General features: G+C 45.1%; 1 protein-coding gene and 1 long non-coding RNA gene across 2 annotated transcripts in view; one reads left to right on the top strand and one right to left on the bottom strand.

The window, feature by feature from the left end:
* Nucleotides 1–940: 940 nt before the first annotated feature.
* DNAJC22 (DnaJ heat shock protein family (Hsp40) member C22) lies at nucleotides 941–20,029 on the bottom strand. Its single transcript, XM_069758362.1, has 2 exons — nucleotides 19,053–20,029; nucleotides 941–1,305 (listed from the first exon to the last, which is right to left on the bottom strand). The coding sequence occupies exons 1-2, from the start codon at nucleotides 19,890–19,892 to the stop codon at nucleotides 1,120–1,122; spliced, it is 1,026 nt and encodes a 341-aa protein (XP_069614463.1). The 5' UTR covers nucleotides 19,893–20,029; the 3' UTR covers nucleotides 941–1,119.
* The window catches only part of LOC138670743 (uncharacterized), a 454,879-nt gene continuing 448,307 nt past the window's right edge, over nucleotides 18,306–24,877 (top strand). Inside the window, exon 1 of the long non-coding RNA XR_011319378.1 lies at nucleotides 18,306–18,348. This is a non-coding gene — a long non-coding RNA (uncharacterized lncRNA). The remainder of the gene's footprint in view (nucleotides 18,349–24,877) is intronic.

The raw sequence follows: 24,877 nt of genomic DNA, 5'->3' as shown, positions 1-24,877 counted from the left end.
GGGGGCTGTTTTGGAACCACTATACTGTGTAGGGGCCATTAAACTATTTGGAGAGCTGTGTGGGATCCATTCTACTGTGTGGGGGCAATTATACTGTGTGAAGGGCAGTATGAAACCACTATACTGAGTGGGGGATAATCATATTGTGTAGATGGCTCTGGGGGGCCTTTATACTGTGTGGAGGGCTGTGTGTGGTCAATTACACTGTGTGTGGACCAATTATAGTATGGGAAGGTCTGTGTGGGGGTCCTTATTCAGTGTAGAGGACTGTGTGGGGGCCAATATACTGTGTGGCAAGCTGTGTAAGTGACAGTATACTGTCTAGAGGGCTGCAGAGAGCCATCATATGGCCAATATACTGTGTGGCAAGCTGTGTCAGGGACATTATACTGTCTAGAGGGCTGCAGAGAGCCATCATATGGCCAATATACTGTGTGGCAAGCTGTGTCAGGGACATTATACTGTCTAGAGGGCTGCAGAGAGCCATCATATTGTGTTGTGGGACTGTGGGAGCCATCATAATGTGTTTTAGTCACTGCAGGACTCATAATGTATGTAGGGGAACATCTCTGTATTGGAGCACTATGTGGGCATCAGACTCTGCATGTTGAGGCATTCACTTCATGGGTATCATACTGTATTTGGTGGGAATTTTTGGTAGCATCATACTTGATGTAGTGATTGAGAACACTAAGGGGCAAAATGGCAAGAAGAAAGCAAATTAAAACAACCATGCTTTCTTCCCCGAGTACAGAAAATATCACAGTTCTGACGCCAGTCCTGCACAAGAAGCTGGACCTAGAAGTTGGATGTCAGTAATAATATAGCATTTACTGGTGCTCTTCTGCAGTTCCCTGCAGACTTCAGCTTTGCAGGAGAATTGCCATAAGGACCTCCATTCCTTCCAACTCTTGATTAATGGACACTAGAGAAGTCACACTACGTTCATATAAATTTTATTTAGTAGATAATTTGGCTGGTTATTGTTATCACATTGATTTATTCATTCTCAGTTATCGTATGTAGAACATGATATCTGTGTAGTGCCAGCTGTTAGGACACACTACTTTTCTACCTTTCTATAGCTAGTGAGTACTTTTCTTTTTCCTTGAACATTTTTTATTGTTTTCGGTTCTTCATTTTCCAAAGATGAGCGAGAGTCTCATAAGCTGTCTGTATTTCAATAAAATGCTTTTCAGCCTCTGTAGGACGGTGCTGATTGTGATCGGGGTGCCACATCTTTACAAGGTCTCGATAATGGCGATTTATTTCTTCCATGGTGGCATCAGAGCTCACTTCTAGAATCTAGAAGAAAAGCAGAAAAAAAGCTTAAAAGGATACTGTATGTACAAATTATGGGTTTACACTTTTCATTGTTGTTCCAGCTTTATTTAATAGATATAACATAAAACAATGTTTGCTGAATAGTCTGGTTTTGTGAAATATACTTCAAACAAATTAAATTATTTTAATTGAAGCAAAACATTTTTCCACATCAAATGTAGGAAAAAATGTTAGAACTACAGGCCAAAAAACCCCTCTTTGGCTTCGAAGACGGCCTGAATTCTTTGAGGCATTGACTAATGATAAACTCTATTGTGCATCAAGCTCAGGCTGTATCATTAACCCATTGCCCCTGGGCTGCATTACTGCTATATAGAATATGCTTATAAGAATGAGGTACTCAGCAAACAAATTGGCCAATTTGTGTGTGCCCTTCAGCTACAAGGCAATCTTTGATGGGAATAAACCCATAGTCCAAAATATTAATTACAGTCACTTCGACATTTAATCTTTGATGGGACCCTACTCTTTCAAGCAGACATACAGTATCTCTCCTGAAGCCAAAAGCCTACAAATGTAATGGACAGAAAGGATCCAGAACTGTTTAAAAACCAATTAATACCAACAAAAAAAAAACATATGGTGCACTAAAGTCTCATAAAACCATAATCTTTATTAAAATAAAATAAAGCACACTGTTATAGATAAAAAGCAGAGTAACACAATGATGGACCACATGTACCCAAAAGTAAACGCCATGTAGGATATCTAATATCTGATGTACAGAGCATGCAGTTCAGTGGAGAAATATTTAAGGTCCACATAACCACATGCAAACAGTTCTGTTCATCACAAGATGTAATTGTTTTCTTATTGTTTGCCTTAAATATTTCTTTGGTCTGATATTGATAAAAATGGACCGATTTTCATCAGTGTTTTTTTTATCTGATTTTCATCACAGTGTCAGTTTGCTCAGTGTCAGTTTTTATTAGTTTTTCTCATATGCAAAAAAACTGATGGAGCTTTCCTAAGCTTCTCCCAGCAATCAGTGATTGCTGAAATTTTCACAGATCCATAGCCTTGAATTGGAGCAGGGGTGGGCAATTAATTTTCCTGAGGGGCCACATTAGTGACCGTGACTGTTGTGAAAGCCAAAGCAATAGGCTGAAAAATTAATTCTGCTCAATATTAATATCAATATATTATTATTATATTATTGATAATTATATTCATATTAATTGTATCACTTAATAGTGAGCAGAATTAAGTATTCTGACATCCCCATATACATTGTTTGAACCTGAGTACAGCCCCTTCTGTATATCGTATGAGTCCCCCACAGTCCCTTATATACTGTAAGCGACCCCACACAGCCTCCTATATACAGCATGAGATCCACACAGCCTCCCCCATATGCGGCATGAGTCCCATACAGCCTCCCCCATATGCAGCATGAGCCCCACACAGCTCCCCCATGTGCGGTATGAGCCCCACACAGCTCCCCCATGTGCGGCATAAGCCCCACACAGCCTCTCCCATGTGCGGCATGAGTCCCACACAGCCTCCCCCATGTGTGGCATGAGCCCCGACACACAGCCTCCCCATATGCAGCATGAGCCCCACACTGCCTCCCTGTGACGCTAGTCACTTCTCACAGCTGAGCCATGAGTCAGAGTGGTCAGGGAGTCCAAGGTCAGAAGCCAGGAGGATAATGGATCAGAGCTGAAGGGGTTAAACAGGCGGATGGTCAGCACAAAGTCGAGGGTCAGGCAACAGATCAAGCATTTAGAACTCAAGGCAAAGAGCACAAACCTCAATAGGTGAATGTACATCTGGCAATGGTCTGGGAGAAGCTGCTCAGTTAAGTAGGGATGGCCATTACCCGGGATAGTGAACACCTGAGACAGCCGACACCTCCCAGTCACAGATTGGCTAGTTGAACTGTCAATCAACATACCAACAGCTCAGCACACCCCTGAACCAGACTGGATGGTCATGCTGTCAATCAAAGTACTGACAGCTTCAGCACGCCCCTGTACCAGATTGGACAGTCGAGCTGTCAGTAACTGCATTCCAGACACCCTGGGGGGTGGAACCGTGACAGTACCCCCTCTTCTAGGGGGGTCATCGGACCCCCGGGCTACCCAGGAAATTTTAGATGGAAGGCCCTGACTAAACGATTAACCTTCACATCTCGAGCAGGGACCCAGGATCTTTCCTCTGGTCTGTATCCCGTCCAGTGGATGAGGTACTGGAGAGAATTATGGACCCTCTGAAAATCTACAACCCTCTGAACCTCATACTCCAGGCCACCTTCAACTGAAATCGGAGGAGGAGGGAATGAGGGAGACAATGTAGAAGGGACACACTTCTTTAATAGGGATTTATGGAATACATTAGGGATGCGAAGGGATGGAGGAAGCTTTAACCTAAATGCCACAGGATTGACCACCTCTGGGATCTCATATGGACCAATAAACTTTGGACCCAAGTTCGCCGATGGCACTTTAAGTTTAAGTTCAAAATAGATACCAAGAGGAATGAGGGCCCTGCTCGCAAGCTTACAAACTATGAGGAAAAGGGGAGACACGAGAGGTGGATGGTAACAATTGCTTTAGTTAGTCGGACCAGCCATAGTGTAAGGCTCAGGTGTTCATGTAAAGCTGCATGAACCAGTTAACTGCCTAAGTATGTAGCAGTATAGACACAGAGGGCTATTGACTGCATAAAGTGTATGAGAACATGATGCGAGGAACCCAATTATGTATTTTTTTTTTGAATGGGCCACACAGAGTTAGTTAGGTTAATGCGTTGAGACGGTAGGCCAATCTGAACAAATGAGTTTTTAGGGCACGCTTAAAACTGTGGGGATTGGGGATTAATCGTATTAACCTAGGTAGTGCATTCCAAAGAATCGGCGCAGCACGTGTAAAGTCTTGGAGACGGGAGTGGGAGGTTCTGATTATTGAGGATGCTAACCTGAGGTCATTAGCCGAGCGGAGGGCACGGGTTGGGTGGTAGACTGAGACCAAACAGGAGATGTAGGGTGGTGCTGAACCATGGAGTGTTTTGTGGATGAGGGTAGTAGTTTTGTACTGGATTATTGAGTTATTGAGTGGATGGGTAACTAGTGTAATGACTGGCACAAGGTAGAGGCATCGGTGTAATGGTTGGTGAGGAATATGATCCTGGCTGCAGCATTCAGGACAGATTGGAGCGGGGAGAGTTTGGTAAGAGGGAGGCCGATTAGTAGAGAGTTACAATAGTCCAGACGAGAATGAATAAGTGAAACAGTAAGAGTTTTTGCAGAGTCGAAAGTAAGAAAAGGGCGAATTCTAGAAATGTTTTTGAGATGCAGATAAGAAGAGCGAATCAAGTATGACCCCAAGGCAGCGGGCATGTTGCTTTGGAGTAATGGTGGAACCGCACATGGAGATAGCAATGTCAGGCAAAGGTAGGTTAATAGAGGGAGAAAACACGAGGAGTTCAGTTTTTGACAGGTTCAGTTTCAGATAGAGGGAGGACATGATGTTAGAGACAGCGGTAAGAAAATCACTGGTGTTTACTAAAAAGGCCGGCGTGATAACAGGAGAAGAAGTGTATAATTGGGTGTCGTCAGTATAGAGATGGTACTGGAAACCAAATCTACTGATTGTTTGTCCAATAGGGGCAGTATACAAAGAGAAGAGGAGGGGGCCTAGGACTGATCCTTGAGGAACCCCAACAGTAAGGGGAAGGTGAGAGGAGGAGGAACCAGCAAAAGATACAGTGAAGGAGCGGTCAGAGAGATAGGAGGAGAACCAGGAGAGAACGGTGTCCTTGAGGCCGATGGAGTGGAGCATAGTGAGGAGGAGCTGATGATCCACAGTGTCGAATGCTGCGTAGAGATCCAAGAGAATTAGCATGGAGTAGTGACCATTAGATTTAGCTGTTAGTAGGTCATTAGAGACTTTAGTGAGGGCAGTTTCAGTAGAGTGTAAAGAGCGGAAACCAGATTGAAGAGGGTCTAGAAGAGAGTTATCTGAGAGATAGCGGGTAAGACGGGAGTGGACCAGGTGCTCGAGGAGTTTAGAGATGACGGGAAGATTAGAGACAGGTCTATAATTAGCGGCACAGTTTTGATCGAGGGATAGTTTTTTAAGTACTGGATGTATGATGGCAGGCTTAAATGAGGATGGAAAAATACCGGAACTGAGAGAAAGGATGAATATTTTTGTTAGGTGAGAGGTGACAGCCGGGGACAAGGGACTGGAGGAGATGTGACGGAATGGGGTCACTGGTGCAAGTGGTTGGGCGAGAAGATGCAAGGAGCCTGACTACTTCTTCTTCTGTAACTGGTTCAAAGTCAGAGAGTGAACTAGATGCAGTGGGGGAGGGAGGACAGTGCATGATATGAAGAGATTGGGAGATGATTTCCTGTCGAATGTGGTCAATTTTTTTCTTTGAAGTAATTGGCCAGATCGTCAGCGCGGAGATCTGTGGTTAGGGCCTGCACTCTTGGGTTGAGTAGGGACTGGAAAGTGTCAAATAGACGTTTAGGGTTATTAGGCAGCGAGGTGATGAGGGTGTTGAAATAGGTTTATTTGGAGAGGTAAAGGGGAGAGTTGTATGTTTTTAGCATGACTATGACTGCCTTTGGCACGTGTGCAGACTTCACAAACTGATACAAAATCTTTAATATCCTTATACATGGCTGGCCACCAAAAAAGTCTAGCGATGGCTTTCCTTGTGGCAGTAACCCCAGAATGGCCACTTAAAATGGAATCATGAAATTCCTGTAACACCCGCAACCTTAGGTACACAGGCACAAATAATTTGGACCCAGGGGAAGTAGAAGTAGCCAACGACTGGGCTTTACGAATCTCCTCTTCCAGCTCCCAGATTACCATAGACACCACAATACCCTGAGGAATAATGGAGGATGGAGGTTCTGGAGGAGAAATGGAATCTAGACTACGAGATAAAGCATCAGCTTTCACATTCTTAGACATTGGCCTGAATGTAATAGAAAAATTAAATCAAGAGAAAAACAAGGACCATCTGGCCTGTCTAGGAGTTAACCTTTCAGCCGATTTAATGTAAGCTAAATTCTTGTGATCCCTGATCACCATAACTGGATGAACTGTCCCGTCCAAAAAATGCCTCCATTCCTCAAAGGCCAATTTGACGGCAAGTAGCTCCCTATTCCCAACATCATAATTTCACTCTGCCGGTGAAAATTTTTTAGAAAGAAAAGAACATGGATGCAGGTTAGTCAGAGTTTTGGGCCCCTGCGATAAGACTGCCCCACTCCGATCTCCGAAGCATCCACTTCCACAATGAACGGTTCTTGGAGATTAGGTTGGATCAGAATGCATGCGGACATAAAACATTCTTTTAATCTTTCAAAAGCCCTAATAGCTTCGTCTATCAAACCTTCAGATTCACCCTCTTACATGTAAGGTCAGTAAGTGGTTTAGCAATTTGTGAAAACCCTTTGATAAATTTTCTATAATATATATAGTTGGTGAATCCCAAAAAACGCTGGAAAGCCTTAAGATCACGAGGTTGAACCCAATCAATTATGGCCTGCACCTTCCTGGGGTCCATCTTAAACCCTTCTGCTGACAAGATAAACACCAAGAAAGATTTCCTGAACAGAAAAAACACATTTCTCTAATTTAGCAAACAGAGGGTTCTCCCTCAATCTCTGTAACCCCACACGGACATGTTCCTGGTGAGTGTCCAAGTCTGGCGAGAAAATTAGAATGTCATTGAGGTATATAACAACAAATCTTCCAATGAAATCAGAGAAAATATCATTCATAAAATTCTGAAACATAGCAAGTGCATTAGATAATCCAAAAGGCATGTGTCATGATCCAGACCGGGTTTTGAGTCCTGTCTTCCCTTTTCCCAGTCTGATCATGTCAGGGGCTAACATTTCTCAGCCTCAGTCTGGTCTCAGGTTTGCAATTTATCTCCACTGTCAAATTGTAAAGGCAAGCTTTTGGCAATTTGGCGCTAGGAATAAGATCAATAGCACAATCATAGCGACGATGGGGAGGTAGTATCTCCACCTCTTTTTCCGAGAACACATCTCCAAAGTCCTTCAGTTACCCCGGAAGACCCTCCAGACTAGCGGAGCATATTTGTACATTTTTTAGACATATTTTGTAATAATAATATAATAATAATCTTTATTTTTATAGTGCCAACATATTCCGCAGTGCTTTCCAGTTTAACAGTTTAGAAACACAAGTCATAAGTAACAACGTTAACAATAGAATCATTAAAGCAAAATAAGACAACCCTGCTCGTGAGAGCTTACAATCTACAATAAGGTGGGGGAGATACGAGGTACAGTAGTATTTACAATGATGTATATACAATAATGGTCCAGCCATCTTGAGGGATAGATGGAGCTGGTGAATGGGCTACACATGCACACTTATACATAAAATGACTTAGATTAGTGAACGTAATAGGCCGCTCTGAACAAATGCGTTTTGAGGGAGCACCTAAAACTATGCAAATTGTGGATAGTCCTAATTTCTTGGGGTAGAGCATTCCAGTGGATTGACACAGTGCGGGAGAAAGCTTGGAGTTGGGAGTGGGAGGTGCGGATTAGTGCCGAGGTTAGTCAAAAGTCATTTGCAGAGCGCAGCGATCGGTTAGGCCGATAGACAGAAATGATGGAGGAGATGTAGGGGGTGGTGCACTGTGGAGAGCTTTGTGGGTGAGAACTTGTGCTTTAAATTGGATTCTGAAGTGAAGAGGCAGCCAATGTAAGGACTGGCGTAGAGCGGATGCGTCTGAGTACCGATTAGCCAGATGGATGACCCTGGCTGCTGCATTAATATGGACTGGAGAGGGGAAAGTCAAGTAACAGGGAGGCCAAGTAATAGAGCATTGCAGTAGTCCAGGCGGGAGTGGATCAATGCGACAGTGAGGGTTTTCGTTGTTTCCAGGGTGAGAAGAGGGCAGATTCTAGAGATGTTCTTTAGGTGTAAGTGGCAAGAGCGGGAAAGAGATTGTATATGGGATGTGAAGGAGAGATTGGTGTCAAACATAACACCCAGACAGTGCACCTGCTGCCGGGGTATTATTATGGTGCCACCCACGGAGAGGGAAATGTCAGATTTATGGAGGTTAGTAGATGGTGGGAGCAGAAGAAGTTCAGTTTTTGAGAGGTTGAGTTTCAGATAGAGAGCGGACATGATGTTGGAGACTGCAGACAGACAGTCACTGGCGCTTTGTAGTACAGTGGGGGTAAGGTCGGGAGAGGACATGTATAGTTGTGTTTCATCAGCATAATGATGGTACTGAAAGCCAAATCTGCTGATGGTTTGTCCAATTGGGGCCATGAAGAGAGAGAAGAGAAGGGGGGCCAAGGACTGAGCCCTGAGGTACCCCAACAGCGAGAGGAAGAGATGAAGTGGATCCAGCAAACAAAACACTGAAGGAGCGGTCAGAGAGATAGGAAGAGAACCAGGAGAGAGCAGTGTCCTTAATGCCTAGTGACTGGAGCAAAGAGAGTAAGAGATGGTGGTCAACAGTGTTGAAAGCTTCAGAAAGGTTGAGAAGAATGAGCAGAGAGTGGTCACCGTTTCATTTTGCTGTCAAAGTCACTGGTAACTGTCACGCTCACACCCTGACTGGTGGGCGTGAGCTCGGGGGTTTTTTTGGTCCCAATGTGCCACGAACCAGACTACCCTGGAAGGGGCGTGACTATGACAGCTGCCTTGGTCTTCACTGGAGCCTCTGATGGTGAGGTCAGGCTTGTGCGGCAGGCAGCTGCCAGGTGCTACTCCAGGGTGGTGTCTGGCTGTGGCTGCTGATCCCACTTGGGAAACAGAAACTGCAGAATTGGTGCAGGCATCAGGCAGGACTAGCAGATGAGCATGGATGAAACTCAGATGAGTAGGCTGGCACGGCTGAGACACAGAGCTGGCAGAGACACAGGACTGGCAGGCATGGCAGAGACACAGGGCTGGCAGGCACGGCAGAGACACAGGGCTGGCAGGCACGGCAGAGACACAGGGCTGGCAGGCACGGCAGAGACACAGGGCTGGCAGGTACGGCAGAGACACAGGGCAGGTTGGTGTAGTGTATGAAGGAACAGGTAGGGACCTGTCCACACAGGAGGTGCAGGTACGGATATATAGTATGAAGGAACATGTAGGGACCTGTTCACACAGGAGGTGCAGGTAAGGAAACAAGCAGGAAGGAATGAAGTATGAAGGAACAGTTTGGGACCTGTTCACACAGGAAGAGAACCACAAGGCTGCGGAGAGGAGCGGTAGAGCAGCAAGAGATAGTGCAGAAACAAAAAGCTAAGCAAAGCGGAACCGCAAGGAATGCGGAGAGTAGCTGCAACAAGAGATTTCTGCAGCAGCAGGAGCAGAGCAGAGTAGAACGGAGAAGAACCGCAGGAGTGTGGAGCAGAGGTAAAGCCGCAGAGAGACAAGGGTAGAATCCCAAAGTGCAGAGCCAAGAGCAGAGTGAAGGCACAGAGTGCAGAGCCAAGAACAAAGCAAAGGCACAGAGTGCAGAGACAAGAGCAGAGCAAGCCCCAGAGTGCAGAGCAAAGTCACAGGTTGCAGAATAAGAAGCAAAGCAAGGTCACAGAGTATGGAGCCGAGAACAGAGCTGAGAGGCACTGCAGGGAAAGAAACCACATACAAGGAGACCGAGGTAGGACAAAATTCAGACAAGCTAATGGAACAAGACAAGGTATAAGAACAAAGACACAGGGACCAGGATATACAGCCTCCTGGAGGGCATAAGCTCAGAAAGGAAGCATGCAGAGAGCAGAGGCACAGAATATGAAGCTGGCAAGAAACAGAAACCACAACATGACCTGGAGCAGTGGGTAAGATAGTGTGAGAGATGAGAGGCCATGCCGTGATGCCAGCAGAGTTGTTACAGTAACTTTGATGAGTGCAATTTCTGTTGAATGAAGGGGGCAGAAGCTGGACTGTGAAGGGTCTAGGAGGGAGTGAGTGGAGCGGTAATGGGTAAGGTGGTAGTAGATTAGGCGCTCCAAGAGTATAGAGATGAAGGTGTTGATTGGAGACCGGTCTGTAGTTATTTGTGCAGGATGGGTCGAGAGCTTGTTTCTTTAGTAATGGAGTAATGATAGAGTATTTGAAGGAGGATGAGAAAATGCCCAAGGAGAGGGAGAAATTAAAGATTGTAGTTAGGTGAGTTGTTTTAGACCAGAAAGAGAGAGTGGAGGAGATGTGAGGGAATGGGGTCGGTAATTCATGTAGTCGGACGAGAAGAAGAGAGGAGTCTGGAGACTTGTTCTTCTGTGCTGGGATCAAATGTGGAAAGTGAGCCAGAGAAAATACAGGGAGGGATGGAAGTCACAGCACTTAGTGGTTGGGAGCTGATTTCCTGAAGGATGTTATCTATTTTCTCTATAAAGTGGGAGGCCAGGTCATCAGCACAAATGTCTGTGATATGGGCTTGGGCTTTTGGCCTGAGGAGGGAGTAAAAGGTGTCAAAAAGTTTCTTGGGGTTGTTGGCTAGTGAGGAGATCAGGGTGGTGAAGTAGTCCTGTTTGGCGAGGCGAACGGCAGAGTTATAGGTTCTTAACATAAATTTGAAGTGGAAGAAGTCTGCTGGTGTGCGAGTTTTCCTCCATAAGCATTCAACACTCCTAGAGCATTGCTGGAGGAGTTGATTTTGCGATGTGAGCCAGGGCTGTTTTACTTGGTGTTTGGAGGTTCTAAGGGTGAATGGCGCTTCTTGGTCAAGGGTGCTTCAAAGAATGTCATTGTAGTGGTGTACAGCCAGATGAGGACAGGAAAAAGAGGAGATTGGGGACAGTGATGAGTGTAGGGAGTCTGAAAGTGTATGAGGGTTAATGGCTTGTAGATTTCTGAATGTGTGGTAGGTAGGAGTTTGCTGGGGTGGGCGAGAATTTGTGAGCGTTAAGGAGATAATGTTGTAGTCAGAGAGGGGAAGCGGTGAGTTATCTAGGTAGGAGATTGAACAGAGCCGGACAAAGACCAGGTCAAGGGTGTTACTGTCTTTGTTTCAGAGGTTGAAAGCTGTGAGAGGCCTAGAGAAGTGGTTAGTGATAGAAGCTGGGAAGCAGATGTGGAAGTGGAGCTGGTAATGGGGATGTTGAAGTCTCCCAAGATAAGGATTGGTAGTTCTGAGGACATGAAGTGCGGCAGCCAGGCTGAGAAGTGGTCAAGGAAGTGGGTGGGTGAGCCTGAGGCCAGTATATGACCCTTACTCTGAGGGAGAGGGGATGGAAGAGCCTGATGGTGTGGACCTCAAAAGAAGGGAATGAGTGATGGAACTGGGAGGATGACCTGGAAAGTGCATTGTGGGGACAGGAGTATGCCAACTCCACCACCAAGTCTGTTTGTGGGTCTCGGGGAATGGGAGAATTGTAAGCCACCATGGGAAATGGCAGCAGGGGAAACAGTGTCAGAGTCCTGAGTCCAGGTTTCAGTGATGGCCGGCAGATTCATAGAGTTGTTCAGAAAGTAATTGTGCAGGAAAGGAAGTTTGTTACGTACAGTCTATGGATTCCAGAGGGCAAAATTGAAAGAAGAAGATGAAGGAGTGCAGGTAATATTAATAAAATTAGTGTGGTTTTGATATGAGGTAGGGTAGGGGGTTGAGGTTGGGGATGGTGGACCAGGGTTGGGGGAGATGTCCTCCGAAATCAGTAGGAGTAGGAAGATAAAAAGCAAGTAGTTATTGGAATTGTACAAAGTTTTTTTGTGCGATGTGTTTGGACAAGATGGGCTGAGGTTTTTCAGGAAGATGAGTGCAAGGGAGCTGTACATGGGAAAGGGAAGAATAGAGCAGCTGATGTGTATGAGTCATGATGGAGGGGGGATGGTGCGGTTGGAGCGCCCCCAAGGTCTAGGGGTACTCGGTATCGGGTCTTTCGGTACTCAACGGTGGCTGACCCGGTCCGTGGCCCTCGGGAGGTCCGTTGTAAAAGGGAGAGGTATTTAAAGGGGAAATGTTCATGATGCCACCTGTAGTATTTGGTCAGGGTGACCGACGCTGCTTAGGGGTCCGCTGGGGTGATGTTATGGCAGCTAGATGGTATACCTTCCCACAGGTGAAGTATGTCCCCAGGGCTTCCTAGTGTGTAGATGGTGAATGATGTAAGGCGCAGTGAAGAACGAGGACACAAGGTTGCAGTCTCTTTACCTTTACTGAAGGCTTCAGCATCCACAGTCCAGAACACCAGATCACAGGACAGGCAGAGTCCGGCCGGTCCGAAGGCAAATCCAGAGTCCTCTTATCCAGGTAGAAATCAGTAGCCTTCCTCTAGCACCTGGGTGTTGTAGTGCCTTCCTGCTAAGCTTCTCGGTAAGGTCCTCACAACTGTTGTAGATGCTATAGATGTTATGTCTCTCGCTGTCCCCCAGATGGATAGGAACAAACCCGTATGACTGGTGGCCTGGGGCTTTTTACAGGGACTCTAGCACGCCCCAGCCCCCACAAGTTGCCACTGTGCCTCCTGGGTATAGGGCGGATCAGTAACTTGGAATAAACTGTCCTCCCGGTCTCTGGAGCAAGGCATGGAGACGGTTGCTCCCTCGGTGTTCCAGCTACCGGATTTCTGCGCCTGAGAAGGAGGCAACCTGTATCGGGCAGAACTTCTGGTTTCCTCTCCTTTTGCTATGACTTTGTTTCTCACCCTCTACAATACAATTCGCTATTCCTGTCTCTTTCTTAGGATGCTGCCGCATGTGGGGCAGGCGCAGCTCTGTGGCCTTCCGTCTAGGCCTCTGACAGGATCCCACCCCTGTCAAGGACCACCCTGTCGGCAACTGCTAGATGTTCCTCCTTTCCCTCTGCACATGGATAAAAGGGAGTGCAGAGCGTGGGTTACCTGACTCCAGCCCTGACTAACTGCCATGGATTAACTGCCTTTTAATTTATGCTTTGCTAATGCGATGCTTTGCTGAATCGTGCGACCCATCACAAGTGTGCACCCCTTAGAATGTTTCTAAATTTATAGGCCCCCAGTACAGGGACAGGAGAGAGGGATTGTGGGAGCTGGCTAGATATAAATTAGCAACAGCTGCTCAACACATCCTGGTGTGGAAACGATGATCAAAGACGCAGTCCTGATTATATCTCTATACTATAGCACCTCTCCTGAGAACATCTACAGAGATCCCCCCCTCGGTATAGAACAGTAAGTACTGAGAACCATGTAACTGATGAATTCTAGCAAAGGAGTTGAATGACATGATTACCATTCAGGCTGCTTGCTAACATTGAATGGAGTGAAAATACATGCAGGGCAGTTCAGTTCAGAGGATGAATGACATGATTACCATTCAGGCTGCTTGCTAACATTGAATGGAGTGAAAATTTTGTAACACTTGGCTGATTTCACAATCTCCTTTAGACACCAATCAATAATTGGATTGTGAGTCTCTAACCATGGAAAACCCAGTACCAATCCAGCAGGTAAATTATCCAACACAAAACAGGAGATGGACTCAGAGTGGAGTGCCCCCACTTGTAGAGTGAAATCCACCGTTGCTCTAGTGATCAAATTGTGAGATAGCGGTGTCTTGTCAAGGGCGATGATTTGAATGTGTCTTTCTAAAATAACTGTCCCTAACCCTAACTTCAGAACCAGTCCCAAATCAATAAAGTTAGCAGCACACCCACAGTCAATGAACGCCACTGTTGATAACACCTGGTTCTCGAAGGAAATCATCATATGTATCAGTACTTTGACAGAGGAAGAAAAAGGTAACTGAGAGCCCGGGAGACCCCCTTGGTCGTCATCCAGACTCAGACGTTCTCCCGAAGGGATGGTGGCTTGAGGACGAGTTGGGCATTGCTTTAGAAAATGTCCAGAGAGACCACAGTATAGACAGAGTCTGAGACCTTGTCTCCGTCTTCTTTCTGCAACACTAAGACTGGCAACTCTAACCTCAGGTAAATGGATCTGCTCCAGGGAAGTATAACATGCAGCCTGCTGTTCACCTTGTCTCTCACGGATTCTGCGGTCCATTCATATGGCCTGAATCATGGCCTCCATCAGAGAACAAGGGGCATCATAAAGGACCAGAGCATCCTTGAGTTTCTCAGAAAGGCCTCTTTGGAACTGGCACCTGAGAGCAGCATCGTTCCATAAAACATTGGTGGGCCACTGCCGAAACTCAGTACAGTAGTCCTGAGCTGTGCGACCCCCCCCCCTGTTTTAGGTTCATGATCTTAGCCTTAGCGACCTGGATTCTGTCAGGTTTGTGATAGACCAGACCTAAACTTCCAAAAAAGGCATCAACGGAAAGCCGTTCTGGGGCTTGTGGGGACAAAGAAAATGCTCAGGTCTGAGAACCCCCTCACAGTAGGGACATGATTGTTCCCACCCACTGGAACTCCTCCCCTGAAGACCGGGGGCGCAGCGTAAAAAATATTTTACAGCCCTCCCTGAATACCTTAGACTGGTGTTTCTCGAAAATTTATCAGGGAGGGATATGACAGGTTCGAGAGAGACCAGCTGTACATCAGTAGATACTGACCTCTCAGCCACTGCCAGCAGTGAGGCGCTATGGGAGGTCTTCATCAAGTTATTTATCTGACCCTGCAACTGATATTGCGATGACTCCAGAATCTTTCAATCCTTCGCCAGATCCTGAGTCATCTGCATCAAATTCGCCTCCTGGTCGCAAAGCGTGTGAAAAGGATTCATACTGGTGAAAAAGAAAAACGTAGATGCCAGACGTAATGTGATGCTAGTCACTTCTCACGGCTAAGCCGTGAGTCAAAGTGGTTGGAGAGTCCAAGGTCAGAAGCCAGAAGGGTACGTCATAAACAGAAGGAAGAGACAAAAGAGTAGTCAAGTAACGTTCAAACAGGAGGATGGTCAGAACAAAGTCTAAGGTCAGACAACAGATCAAGCATATAGAACTCAAGGCACAGAGAGCACAAAGCATAAACCTCACAAGATGAATGTACGTCTGGCAGTGGTCTGGGAGAAGCTGCTCAGTTAAGTAGGCATGGCCATTACCTGGGATAGTGAACACCTGAGACAGCCGATGCCTCCCAGTGACAGATTGGCTAGTGGAGCTGTCAATCAACACACCAACAGCTCAGCACGCCCCTGAACCAGACTGGATGGTCATGCTGTCAATCAAAATACTGACAGCATCAGCACGTCCCTGTACCAGATTGGACGGTCGAGTTGTCAGTAACTGCTTCCCAGACACCCTGAGGGGTGGAACCGTGGCACTCCCCATATACCGCATGAACCCCACACAGCCTCTCCATATACTGTACAGCATGAGACCCACACAGCCTCCCTATATATACTGTATGAGCCCCACACAGCCTCCCTATATAGTGCATTAGCCTCACACAGCCTCCCCATATACTGCATGAGCCTCACACAGCCTCCCCATATACTGCATGAGGCCCTCACAGCCTCCCCATATACTGCATGAGGCCCTCACAGCCTCCGCATATATTGCATGAGGCCCCCACAACCTTCCCATATACTGCATGAGGCCCCACAGCCTCCGATGTACTGCATGAGACCCCCACAACCTCCTCATATACTGCATGAGGCCCCACAGCCTCCCTATATACTGCATGAGCCCCACACAGCCTCTCTATATACTGCATGAGCCCCACACAGCCTCCCTATATACTGTATGAGCCCCACACAGCCTCCCTATATACTGCATGAGCCACACACAACCTCCCTATATATTACATGAGGCCCCCACAGCCTCCTATATACTGCATTAGTCCCCCACAGCCTCCTCATATACTGCATGTGGCTCCCACAGCCTCCCCATATACTGCATAAGCCCCACATAGCCTCCCTATATACTGCATGAGGCCCCCCATAGCTTCCCTATGTGCAGCATGATGCCCCCATAGCCTCCCTATGTGCAGCATGAGGCCCCCATAGCCTTCCCATGTGCAGCATGACATCCCATAGCCTCCCCATGTGCAGCATGACATCCCCATAGCCTCCCAATGTGCAGCATGACACCCCCATACCTTCTCCATACCCACCCAATCATCCCTTACATATGAAAAAAAACAACACTACATACTCACCTCGTTCCCGTTCCCTGGCACTCTGCTTCTGTTCCTCTCTCCGGTAGGCTAGTTTTACACTAGTGTTTTGAGGAGCTGCAGAGGGCTGCGGACTTCGTCGTTTTGATGATGCAGAGAAAAAAAATTGCTACAAGCTGCGTTCTACGCTGGTCGCCGCATCGTCAAAACGACGCATGCGGAAGCATCCGCATACAGCGGCACGACCTGCATACCTAATGTTAAAGATAGGTACGCCGGCTGCATGCAGAAGTAGGCGGAGCTAGCGACGGAGGGCGGGGCTTCACGGAGGAAGTCTGCAGCTGTCCGCAACGCTAATGTGAAACCGGCCGTATACTGACTTTTCACAGTACACAGCTGACGCAATGAAATCATCAGCTGTTTTACACGTTGATTGGTGGAGGAAGTGGCCGGAATCCACCACTGAAGTCAGTGCAAATGGAGACAGTGAGAGGGCGGGCACGGTGCAGCCCCTGGGCCTCTGTTTTCCAGCCCCATGGCTGTCCTGGTCCGCGAGTCAGACTGAGACAGCCAGAGGGCCGGAAGTGGCCTGTGGGCTGCACTTTGCCCAGATCTGGATTGGAGAGTTTGGTCAAAAATCCGCTGAATGACTTCTAAGGCTATCGATTAGCGTTCGATCTTTCCTACCCTTTACATTTTTAGGGTTATTACTTTAGAAGAGGTACAGTCATTTCTGATAAAAAGTTAAGTTCCCATTAAAGAAAGGTATGCCTTGTTTTGGTTGGTGGGCACACACAAATTGAATAATTTGTGCGCTAAGTGCCTCCATTTTACAAGTATATTCTGCATGGCAGCAATGCAGTTTACATTTCGTATTCCATGTTTGCACATATCTTGGCGCACATGGGGTGCCATGGGGCACGTTTTGATATGTATATGATGCAATCACAATTGATTGCACCTGTTCACACTTGCTTCCTTCAGTTAGAAGGCATCGGTCAGATTTGTCTTTGTAGGATCTCCTGAAAAATTCTATTCACAGTTTTTAAATATTTTTATTCTGTGAGTAGAACTCTTTCTCTCAGTGTTTTCGCTCTTCATTCCTTATCAGCTTGGAAATCCTGACTTTTGCTTCTACTTGTCAACTGTCATCTATTCTTTTTAAGAATGTATAAAGAATAAGGCCGGCATCACACTGGCGTATTGCATCTGATGCGAGAGCATCGGATGCGATATGCTAATGACACGCGGCTCCTGCTCGCAGCAGAGCAGGAGCCGAGTGTCATGCGTCTGTGCTCCGAGTCTCTCGCACAGGGAGGATCGGAGCACAGCTGCGGAGAAGGCGGAGAAATGAATTTCTCCATCTCCTCCATTGCTGGGGTCCGCTTATAGCGCACATCACTCGGATGTTATCCGAGTGGTGTGCGCTGTCTCACTCGCACCCATAGGCTTATATGGGTGCGAGTGAGCCGAGAGTTTTCCTCGGTCTGAGACAATCGCAGCATGCTGCGAATGTCTCGGACCTAGGAAAACGTCCGCCAAAAAGTCGGCTGCTGGGAGCTGCCCAATAGCTTAACATTGGTCCGAGTGCAATGCAATTTTTTTATCGCATTGCACTCGGCCGTTTAAAACGCCAGTGTGACGCCGGCCTAATAGTTTTGGCTTCGCCAAAGGACATGTGTTGGAAAATTCTGACACACGCGATCAAGGTCACGTCTAGACTGTATTGTCCATGGAGTGTAAAAAGTGGTGAGGTGACATGTCGTAACATCCCTGACTCTAGTGCACGATTGGTTCTGTAATAAATAATGATTTAAAGGAACACTGTCACCTGAATTTGGAGGGAACAATCTTCAGCCATGGAGGCGGGGTTTTTGATTCACCCTTTCCTTACCCGCTGGCTGCATGGTGGCTGCAATATTGGATTGAAGTTCATTCTCTGTCCTCCATAGTACACGCCTGCGCAAGGCAAGATTGCACCTTGTGCAGGCATCTACTACGGAGGACAGAGAATGAACTTCAATATTGCAGCCAGCATGCAGCCAGCGGGTAAGGAAAGGGTGAATCAAAAACCCCGCCACCATGGCTGAAGATTGTTCCCTCCAAATTCAGGTGACAGTGTCCCTTTAGTGGATTGTATATTGTTAGAATTGGAAGTAACCAAAGTTACAAGGAGGAAATCACAGAATAGAACATGGGTACGCGTCCTAACAGTCAAAACTACAGAGAGCACTCGTTCAATGTAAATGGTCATCTGCACATGCCCTTAGCCTATTATAGCCACATTTTATTTGGTTGAGATATGTGATAGCTTTTCAGAGTTCTGTCTCAGACATTGACACGTGTTCCCACCCATTTGTTTTTTTGTGCACTTTTTTTTTTACATTTTCTCTCTTGATGCTTTGATGTCTTCTTTGACCTATTTTTATGTTTTCCAAATTTTGTATACTATTTTGTGCATATCTGACAGGTAACAACCAATGCCTTTTGCCACATTATTTATTGCATTTACATTATAGAAAGAATTTTATATAATCTACAGTTATCAAGCCCTCTATTTTTTAATTGTAGACTATTCACATTTTTTCCCTTATGCTGGTGTTTGTATTACAACTGCAATTGACAAAGTGGTATTCTTTTTTTTATGATTGGCATATTGTAATAAAACATATTGAGATAAAAGAAAAACCTTTATAGGAAATTATTCTATAAAACATGGATTATAATAATGATAAAATATGGTAATTTCTTACCTTACAGGCCATCTCTTCTTTTTCATTCTGGAAACTAGCCACAAACTCATAAATTTTTTCCCATTCTTTAAAGTAATGATCATGGAAACCTCCTCCTGTAAAAAGCCCCCAGACCCTGTATGGCAATAAGAGAATTCTTTCCATCAATGCACTCAGGCTGGGGAAAAAGCTCAACCAATCAAGCAAGGACCCAATAGATCCAGCCACATAGCTAACAGTGCGGCTTGTGTTAATAAGAGCACTGTAAGCCAGCGGGCCAGTAAAGGCCAAGTAGGCTAGCCCAAGGCGGTATAGACGTAAGCTGATATTTTCATCCTTCCGTTGCTGTTGCCGATACTTCCGGTGTTGTTGAGAGGTGATGCTTGCAGTGAGACTTATTGGGATCATGGAGATGGCACGGCCATAAAATATTGGTGATGTCAGGAAAGCAGCTACCAATGTGTTCTTCAGGTTTGAGGTTTGCTCCCCTGCACTTGCCACAAGATGGACACCCAAACCAACAGCAAGTGGCAGAGCAACCACATAGTAACTGGTAAGGGACGATAATCCAATAGCTGCCACTAGACCAAAATAAATGCCAGTAGTGATCTGCGCCATCAAACGAATAGAGCTTGCAGGTGGTGTGCCTTCCTTCATTTTGTTTGCTTTCTTGTCTTGATTATTTGCTTGGGACACAAGTCCTGGAATCTTCCAAAAGTCCCACATCCATCCCATACCAAAACCTCCCAAAGTAAGCATCAAAAGCAAGGCATGGCTGTCCCTACCCAGGTAAATATGATGTAATCCAAGTGGGCCACCTATGGCCCAAAGGCCAAACGTTACTATAAGCCGTTTCCCCATTGTATAAGAGTACAGGTCACCAGGTCACCTGTGGAGAACAGGTTCTTGTAGACATGTTGTTTAGAGCAGGAGAAGAGAAGTCGATCATCCACATGGGAAGCTTTGTAGTGTCACATGCTGAATTGCATTACGCAGGCATGTACACAGACTTTGCTCTTGTCGGCACCAATGGTATTATCTCAGGGAGCATTTGTCCCAAAGGTCACAGCCATAACTTGGAATAACTGGCTCCACCTTCATACTCACTAGATAAGTCACTGCACAGAGCCAGGAGAGAATTGACAAATACATAAAGCTTGTTATCGCTGATTAATAGCACTTTTTGGAGTGAGAAACAACTTTATCTTCCTATAAAGCTGATAAATGATTTATTAACACTGAAATGTTTGCTGATAAAAAATATTATGATAAATTATGCAAATAATATAGTATATAGAGCCGCATACGAGAACAGGAGACGATATATTCACTAATTGTAAAGAAAAGTATAGACCCATCTCCAATCCAGCTAAGGATTGGGCACAATGCGGCAGATTTATCAAAACTGCCCAGAGCTACCAATCACAGTGCAGATTTGAATTTACCATACCAGTTTAAAAAATAAAATCCAGGTTCTGCAGTTAACAGTAAAAGTAAGGATTTTAAAATAGATAATTGAGACACAATAATCGAGATTTATCTACCTTTTTTTTAAGTGACTTTTTGTCCCCAACTCAATATTTGCGAATATCACAAGACAAAAAGCAAAAAAGAAAAGTGACTTAACTTTTCTTTTTTTGTCTTGTGATGTTCATTGATGTTTTTTGCGCCAAAAACTTCAATATGGTGTTTGCGATCCATAATTTTTGCACATAGTCAAAAAAGGCCTTTATTTTTGTCTTACATCTGTTTTGTGACTTCTTGCCACAAAAATATCAATCGTACATAAAATCACTCTATGTGGGGGGGATTATTGTACGTTAATGACAAGTTTTGTGACTTTTAAAAAGTCGCAATTGATGAATCAGGCAAAAACATTATCAAACTCAGCTCACAATGGAAAACATAAAAAAAAGAAAAAATAAAACAAACAAGCCAGCACCCCTGAAATAGACATTCAAAAAGTACAAATTAAAGAAAAAACTAGAAAAAATAAGGCGCAAATGCAATAATGAATCAGCCCTTCATTTGTGTCATGTGGTATTCGCTGCCTTTTTTGTGGCAAATTCTATAAATTGGCGCACAAAAGTTGAAAAATTTTGCACAAAATCAAATCTGCTCTTTTTCCCTGTCTTTTACATATTTTGTACCTTTTTAGAGTAAAAAAATTGCACAATCTTTTAAAATTTTGAACGTTAGTCTCCAACTGCGCCACAGCTTGTCTAATTAATGACGAGCTGTGGCGACCCTTATGCTAGAAATTTTACTTCAGTCTCTGATTGGAATAAGATTCGATTCAAGGTGCATGGGGGTGCACGCCACTGTTCAGAAGCATATGATACAATTATTAGGTTCTGTAGAAGGACGTAGATCTGGGGATTTATTATGATGGAATATAGGCTGAACTGGATGGACAAATGTCTTTTTTTGGCCTTACTAACTATGTTACTATGTTACTATGTAACACATCCCCTCATCAAGACCAGTGTGAACAATGCCAGTCTTGATGATTTGGGGCCTATGTATTCATAACAGGCTGCAGACACTGTATTAACAATATGTACGACAAATATCTAAGGCTAGTTTCACATTTGCGTTAGAATCCGCAGTGTTTAATCCACAACCTCAAACGCACGAAAAACCGCATGAAAACGCAGACAAACGCAGCGGTTTTTAGACGCATATGGTAATGCATGCGGTTAAAAAACATGGCGTTTTCACGCTTTTTCATGCGTTTTGCATTTGTTTGCGTTTTCTGTGCACATGGTGGAAAATTTAACAGGAGAAAAATCTAGATAAACAGACACCGCCAATGGGACTACAGTGGGCGTGTATTATGGGATATCTATATATACAGTTAGGGCCAGAAATATTTGGACAGTGACACAATTTTCGCGAGTTGGGCTCTGCATGCCACCACATTGGATTTGAAATGAAACCTCTACAACAGAATTCAAGTGCAGATTGTAACGTTTAATTTGAAGGGTTGAACAAAAATATCTGATAGAAAATGTAGGAATTGTACACATTTCTTTACAAATACTCCACATTTTAGGAGGTCAAAAGTAATTGGACAAATAAACATAACCCAAACAAAATATTTTTATTTTCAATATTTTGTTGCAAATCCTTTGGAGGCAATCACTGCCTTAAGTCTGGAACCCATGGACATCACCAAACGCTGGGTTTCCTCCTTCTTAATGCTTTGCCAGGCCTTTACAGCCGCAGCCTTCAGGTCTTGCTTGTTTGTGGGTCTTTCCGTCTTAAGTCTGGATTTGAGCAAGTGAAATGCATGCTCAATTGGGTTTAGATCTGGAGATTGACTTGGCCATTGCAGAATGTTCCACTTTTTGGCACTCATGAACTCCTGGGTAGCTTTGGATGTATGCTTGGGGTCATTGTCCATCTGTACTATGAAGCGCCGTCCAATCAACTTTGCAGCATTTGGCTGAATCTGGGCTGAAAGTATATCCCGGTACACTTCAGAATTCATCCGGCTACTCTTGTCTGCTCTTATGTCATCAATAAACACAAGTGACCCAGTGCCATTGAAAGCCATGCATGCCCATGCCATCACGTTGCCTCCACCATGTTTTACAGAGGATGTGGTGTGCCTTGGATCATGTGCCGTTCCCTTTCTTCTCCAAACTTTTTTCTTCCCATCATTCTGGTACAGGTTGATCTTTGTCTCATCTGTCCATAGAATACTTTTCCAGAACTGAGCTGGCTTCTTGAGGTGTTTTTCTGCAAATTTAACTCTGGCCTGTCTATTTTTGGTATTGATGAATGGTTTGCATCTAGATGTGAACCCTTTGTATTTACTGTCATGGAGTCTTCTCTTTACTGTTGACTTAGAGACAGATACACCTACTTCACTGAGAGTGTTCTGGACTTCAGTTGATGTTGTGAACGGGTTCTTCTTCACCAAATTAAGTATGCGGCGATCATCCACCACTGTTGTCATCCGTGGACGCCCAGGCCTTTTTGAGTTCCCAAGCTCACCAGTCAATTCCTTTTTTCTCAGAATGTACCCAACTGTTGATTTTGCTACTCCAAGCATGTCTGCTATCTCTCTGATGGATTTTTTCTTTTTTTTCAGCCTCAGGATGTTCTGCTTCACCTCAATTGAGAGTTCCTTTGACCGCATATTGTCTGCTCACAGCAACAGCTTCCAAATGCAAAACCACACACCTGGAATCCACCCCTGACCTTTTAACTACTTCATTGATTACAGGTTAACGAGGGAGACGCCTTCAGAGTTAATTGCAGCCCTTAGAGTCCATTGTCCAATTACTTTTGGTCCCTTGAAAAAGAGGACGCTATGCATTACAGAGCTATGATTCCTAAACCCTTTCTCCGATTTGGATGTGGAAACTATCATATTGCAGCTGGGAGTGTGCACTTTCAGCCCATATTATATATATAATTGTATTTCTGAACATGTTTTTGTAAACAGCTAAAATAACAAAACTTGTGTCACTGTCCAAATATTTCTGGCCCTTACTGTAGACCCTAGGACTTCTGAAATCTTCACAGTTTGCTACTGTATCCTGTGTCATGATGGATCTTCGCATGGAGAGCTTTTATTTCAACCTGGATTTAAGCATCAAGCTGTTTCTTGCCTGTGCATTTGCTTGGGAGCAACAAAGAAATAGAGAACGAGAGAGAAGGACACGGCGTAGGCGTTTTTGGAGACACCCCATTATTGAACTCCAGGAGAGCCGTGGAGCCTATCTCACGCTATATGGCGAGCTTATTGCCAACCCGGACAAATTCCCGGAATATACCAGGATGTCTCAAGACTCTTTTCGGGATTTGCTTGGTCGTGTCCAAGGAGCCATCCAGAGACAGGACACCCAGTTCCGTAGAGCGATTCCTGCAGAGGAACGTCTCCTGGTTACATTAAGGTACGTAATAATTCTAAAAAAATTCCAAATTGTCTCTTCAGAGAGGAAGAGGACTAGAACTCTAGTGCCACCTATTTTAAGTAGCAATCCTAACAGTCAATGTCGACTCTTTAAGGAGCCTTGGCACATGACTTGGGATAATAGCCAAACCAGAATCTCAATTTGCAGACACTGTGTTTCGGGGTACTGCCCCTCATCAGTGCAAAGTGGAGATCTGGTTTGGCTGATTGAGAGGCGTCTGACCGGGATCCAAGAAGTATCATTTCTCCTTGCGGAGAGTGAGATGATAAGCATGTCGAGGTGAAGAGACTTAAAGCCACAATGCTCCTCTGGGAAATATGCAAATTGTCTCTTCAGAGAGGAAGAGGACTAGAACTCTAGCACCACCTATTGGAAGTAGCAATCCTAACAGTCAATGTCGACTTTTTAACGAGCCTTGGCACATGACTTAGGATAATAGCCAAACCAGAATCTCAATTTGCAGACACTGTGTTTCAGGGTGCTGCCCCTCGTCAGTGCAAAGTTGTAATTTTATTTTTTTATTTTATTTCAGATTCCTGGCTATCGGAGAGAGCTTATCATCCCTCCACTTTCAGTACCGGCTTGGAATTTCCACCCTGTCTGGAATAGTTGCGGACACCTGCCGGGCTTTGTGGAACGTTCTCCGGGATGAATTTATACCCCTACCCTGCACGGAAATGTGGATGGAAATTGCCGAAAAATTCTGGAGTGTGTGTGATTTCCCCAACCGTTTGGGAGTGGTGGATGGAAAGCACATACGCATTATCAAACCCGAACTGGATCGGAGTACTTCAACTACAAAAAATATTTTTCTGTTGTGCTCATGGCAATCGCAGATGCGGACTGTCGCTTCATTGCCGTGGAAATTGGAGCTTTTGGCCATGGCAATGACTCACAGACTTTCAAGAACTCGGATAT

This window comes from Ranitomeya imitator, chromosome 3, assembly GCF_032444005.1.
Source record: "Ranitomeya imitator isolate aRanImi1 chromosome 3, aRanImi1.pri, whole genome shotgun sequence".
NCBI classification, from domain to species: Eukaryota; Metazoa; Chordata; class Amphibia; order Anura; family Dendrobatidae; genus Ranitomeya; species Ranitomeya imitator.
The sequence above is the reverse complement of the archived record's forward strand: the minus strand, read 5'-3'. Positions and strand labels throughout refer to the sequence as shown.